We start from the raw sequence: 5,622 nt of genomic DNA, 5'->3' as shown, positions 1-5,622 counted from the left end.
AATCAGAGCGCAGCGTGAGGGCGGTACACAAGTTGTCTGCTCTCCTGATGACAGATTGTGTCGTCTGTGTGTGTCCCTGTCTTCAGTCGTGTCTGAACACGAAGACTCGAGACAACAAGTTGTGTTGTGTCGTCTGACCTGGTGCAGGTTGTTGTTCAGCCTTAAAGACACAACTCAGGGTTTAAGGCCGACTTCCTTTTACAGGTTCAAAATTATTAAATGTGCATCTCAGTTCATATTCAGTTGGTCAAACACAACATTTCCATCAGGAACTGAATCTATGAAGTCAAACAAAAGGATTTATGAAGCATTTCTAACTTGAACTCGTTTTTTTTACTCATATCTGTTAAATATCTGATGTGAAGGTTTGAAATGTTGAATCAATCAAATTCTTTAGCTTCACAGCAACATGTGGAACATCTGAGATTCTTTGTATCTGATGAAGTAAAGAGCCGGAGACAGGGAGACACGAGGACACGGAGACAGAGAGAGACAGAGACACAGAGACACAGAGACAGGGAGACACGAGGACACGGAGACAAGGAGACACGGAGGCTCTGAGACAGGGAGAGACAGAGACACAGAGACACAGAGACACAGGGACATGGAGACACAGAGACACAGAGACACAGGGACACGGGGACATGGGGACATGGAGACACAGAGACACGGAGACACGGAGACACAGGGACACAGGGACACGGGGACATGGAGACACAGAGACACAGAGACACAGAGACACAGGGACACAGAGACACAGAGACACAGGGACACAAAGACACAGAGAGACACAGGGACACAAAGACACAGGGACACAGAGACACAGAGACACGGAGACACAGGGACAGAGAGACACAGAGACACAAAGACACAGGGACACAAAGACACAGGGGACACAGAGACACAGAGACACAGGGACACAGAGACACAGGGACACGGAGACACAGAGACACAGGGACACAGGGAGACACAGAGGCACAGAGACACAGAGACACAGAGACAGGGAGACACAGAGACAGGGAGACACAGAGGCACAGAGACACAGAGACACAGAGACAGGGAGACACAGAGACAGGGAGACACAGAGACACAGAGACAGGGAGACACAGAGGCACAGAGACACAGAGACACAGAGACAGGGAGACACAGAGACAGGGAGACACAGAGGCACAGAGACACAGAGACACAGAGACAGGGAGACACAGAGACAGGGAGACTCAGAGACACAGAGACAGGGAGACACAGAGACACGGGGACATGGAGACACAGAGACACAGGGACACAGAGACAGGGAGACACAGAGACACAGAGACACAGAGACACAGGGAGACACAGAGACACGGGGACATGGAGACACAGAGACACAGGGACACAGGGACACAGACACAGAGACACAGAGACACAGAGACACAGAGACACGGGGACATGGAGACACAGGGACACAGAGGCACAGAGACACAGAGACACAGGGACACAGAGGCACAGAGACACAGAGACACAGAGACACAGGGACACAGAGGCACAGAGACACAGAGACACAGGGACACAGAGACACAGAGACACAGAGACACAGGGACACAGAGGCACAGGGACACAGAGACACAGAGACACAGGGACACAGAGGCACAGAGACACAGAGACACAGGGACACAGAGACACAGAGACACAGGGACACAGAGACACAGAGACACAGAGACACGGGGACACAGAGGCACAGAGACACAGAGACACAGGGACACAGAGACACAGAGACACGGGGACACAGAGACACAGGGACACAGAGACACGGAGACACGGGGACACAGAGACACAGAGACACAGAGACACAGGGACACAGAGACACAGAGACACGGGGACACAGAGACACAGAGACACAGGGACACAGAGACACAGAGACACAGGGACACAGAGACACAGAGACACAGGGACATGGAGACACAGAGACACAGAGACACAGGGACACAGAGACACAGAGGCACAGAGACACAGAGACACAGAGACACGGGGACACAGAGGCACAGAGACACAGAGACACAGGGACACAGAGACACAGAGACACGGGGACACAGAGACACAGGGACACAGAGGCACAGAGACACAGAGACACAGGGACACAGAGACACAGAGACACAGAGACACAGGGACACAGAGACACAGAGACACAGAGACACAGGGACACAGAGACACAGAGACACGGGGACACAGGGACACAGAGACACAGAGACAGACACAGAGACACAGAGACACGGAGGCCGGGCTGGGTTTGCTTTGCTGTTGCCATAGCGACGGGGAGTCCTGAGATGAAAGGGTTGTGTGTTCTTTGTGTGTTCTTTGTGTGTTCTTTGTGTTGTGAGAGAGGAACCCCACAGTGGGTCTCTAACGCGTTACACAGAATCAAACCACTTGTGTTGAGGTTGGAAATTGTCTTTGAATAAACAGATTTTTAACAAGCTACAGTTAGAATAAATATAAAATGACACATGTTTGTGTTTAAACTGTTAAAATGAAATAAACTAATTTGAAACAGATGTTTTCCAGTTGATGATCTTCATGTGTTTGTGTGAATCTGGAACAAATCACTGAAACATGTGACCGTGAGCAGCAGCAGCTCTGGACTCTGATTGGATGGATTCTTTTTAGACCTGTTTTTGTGTCATTAATCCCACAGAGTTTTTTTAGGGTTCCACCTTCAGCTGTTACCAGGCAACATCTTCATCTTCATCATCTTCATCTTCATCTTCTTCTGCTGTCGCATAAAGTGCTAATGTTTATTTTAAGCCTAAAGAAAGAAGATGGTTCCAATGAAATATTGAGTTGAAATGTTTGTCTGCTCGGAGTCGGAGGTTCACACGTTGACCTGATGGTGGCGCTAGAGGAGAAGCTGAGGAACGTCCTTCAGAAGGAAGATGAACACGTTGGAAATGAATCCAGTGGTTCAGACGTTTCTATTAAACCGTCGTGGTTCTAAATTTACTTAAAAGAAACAATGAGACGAAAATAAATTTATCATCAAAACATTTTAAACCTTTAATCTCTGACGATATAATTTATTAACTTTATATAGTTTGTAAACATCAGACGCATGGAGTTCAGCTCATTAATACTTTCAGTTATTTTGTCAAAGAAAATGTCTCAAAGTTTGTTTCTGCTTCTGAAATATGAATATTTCTGCAGTTTGTCTTTTTACTTGTTTAAAAACAACCTGAACTTTGACAGATGAACATGTTTTATGAATTATGGATCAAACTGAGTCCTGTTCACTGTGTTGTGACACTCAGCTGATGAGTCACTGAACAGTTTGACTCCTTCTGAATGATCCTGAGGTCAGATTCTAAACCTCCTCCAGCAGCAGATCAAACTGAATCTCACTGAAGCTGCAGATCTGAGATCAGGGAACAACTGGTTTGAGTGTGAAATGAGGACAGAGGGAGAACTGCTGCTCCTGAGGACGTCAGCTGGCTCCTCGCTGTCAAACCCCGAGAAGCAGAACCAGCGCCGCAATGCAGATCCATAAATTTCACAAACGAGCTGCGGTGTTCCTCCGAGACCGAGACCGAGGAAACCTGTGACCTTTTAACCTCTGGCTGATCCACACCTGTGTGTTTGTTTGATCACAGGTCAGAGGTCGTCATCACGCCAACATGATGAATAGTGTGACCTTCATCATCGTCATCATCACACGAAGAAGAGAACAATCAGTCAAACTGTGGATTTTAACTGTTTTAATATTCAAAAAATACTTCACTTCTGTTTCCGTGTACATGAACCTGGATCTGTGTCCGTCAGGAAATGAAAAGTGCAAAGTGTGTCAGTGTGTCCAGCACGAGGAGACACGTGTCCTTCAACGTCCAGGAGGACAAACGTCTGCAGGACCCCCCCGACCCCAGAAGAACCCAGGGACCGCCGCCACGTGCAAAACCCAACGTGTGTGTCCACGGCTTCAGGTCCACTGGAGGAGAAGAGGCAGCAGCAGAGAACAGGCCGGCTGTTCCTCTTCACCTCCAGGTTGAGTCCTTCAGGTTCTCATGTGTTAGCTCCAGCAGGTTCACAGCTTCAATCCACACGCTACCGCTTCTTCTTCTGCTTCAGGGATTTCCTCCTCTTCAGGATCATCTCGTACAGCTTGTCCATGCCCTCGGGCAGCCCCTCGCCGATGATGGCGCAGGCCGGCTGGATGTGGTAGGTGGTGGCGGGGGCCAGCTCGTGCAGGGCCAGCTGCTTCTCGATGTCCGCCACCGGCAGGGACCTGGGCAGGTCCTGCTTGTTGGCGATGACCAGCAGCGGCGTCCCCTGGTTCTCGGCGAACTTGGTGACCTTGTGCAGCTCCGTCTTGGCCTCCTCCAGCCGGTCCACGTCCACGGAGTCCACCACGTAGATGATGCCGTCGGTGCAGCGGCTGTAGGACTTCCACAGGGGCCTCAGCTTCTCCTGCCCCCCCACGTCCCAGAAGTGGCAGCTGATGCCCTTGGCCGTGCCGTTGCTCAGCTTGATCTTCTCGGTGTTGAAGCCGATCGTCGGGACCGTGTTCACGAACTCGTTGAACTTGAGTCGGTACAGGACGGTGGTCTTCCCGGCTGAGTCCAGCCCCAGCATCACGATGTGCAGGGACTGGAAGGCCGAGATGTTGGAGAAGCTGTTGCCCATGGTCAGCGTCTCACTGGAGGATTGTGGGAAAGAGACAGTCGCTCATTAAATCCTGTGTTCAGGGTGTAGAACTCCTCAGGGGGGGCCTGGGCCCCAGGATGTGTCCAGCCGGGTGCGTCCCTGGCCACGGGGCGATGTCCTCTGTGTCTCTGGCCCCGGTTTGGATGTGGATGTCCTCTGTGTCTCTGGCCCTGAGGTGAATGTGGATGTCCCCGGTCTGTCCCCGGTGTGGATGTGGATGTCCCCGGTGTGGATGTCCCCGGTGTGGGTGTCCCCGCTGTGTCCCTCAGCAGGACGCAGTCAGGATCATTGTTATTCTCCTCACGCGTGTTCACCGTCGAGACGGAGCTCCACAGTTTAACGGTGTCAGCGCTGAAACGAGCCCGACGATCACAGCCCTTCACCGGCCTCAGCTGCAGCTGCTCCCCGTGTCCTCTGCGGAGCCTCGGTCCTGCGCCCCGTGATCCCACCGACAGATCCTCCGGTTCTCTCCCCGGTTCTACTCTCCTCTCCCCGGTTGTCTCCCCGGTTCTACTCTCCTCTCCCCGGTTGTCTCCGCTCCTCTCGGCCGCTGCAGCTGCTCTGTGACTGAGGCTGAACAACAGGAGCAGCCCCGCTCTGCTCCACCCCGCCCCGCCGGGACATGTGCCAATGAGACAGCGAGCGTCCACCAGAGCAGACACACATACACACACACACACACACACACACACACAAACACACACACACACACACACACACACACACACACATACAAACAATAAACTACACAAATTCATTCAATAAGCTACACACACACACACACACACACACACACACACACACAAACAATAAACTACACACATTCATTCAACAAGCTACACAAACACAAAGACACACACACACACAATAGTCACAACACAAATAACAGAAACACAACAAAAACACACACAGCTCCGAAATTACAACACACACAAATTGTCTCTCTCTCACACACAC

At 51.1% G+C, this 5,622-nt stretch overlaps 1 protein-coding gene across 1 annotated transcript; it reads right to left on the bottom strand.

Annotated features, from left to right (window-relative positions):
• Positions 1–3,705: 3,705 nt before the first annotated feature.
• LOC128456357 (ADP-ribosylation factor-like protein 4C) lies at positions 3,706–5,239 on the bottom strand. The gene has a single exon (XM_053440504.1). The coding sequence runs from the start codon at positions 4,642–4,644 to the stop codon at positions 4,066–4,068; it is 579 nt and encodes a 192-aa protein (XP_053296479.1). The 5' UTR covers positions 4,645–5,239; the 3' UTR covers positions 3,706–4,065.
• Between the last annotated feature and the right edge of the window lie 383 nt (positions 5,240–5,622).

The sequence above is a fragment of the Pleuronectes platessa genome, chromosome 14, assembly GCF_947347685.1.
Source record: "Pleuronectes platessa chromosome 14, fPlePla1.1, whole genome shotgun sequence".
Classification (NCBI taxonomy): Eukaryota; Metazoa; Chordata; class Actinopteri; order Pleuronectiformes; family Pleuronectidae; genus Pleuronectes; species Pleuronectes platessa.
Note: the sequence above shows the minus strand (reverse complement) of the source record. Positions and strands in the feature narration are given on the sequence as shown.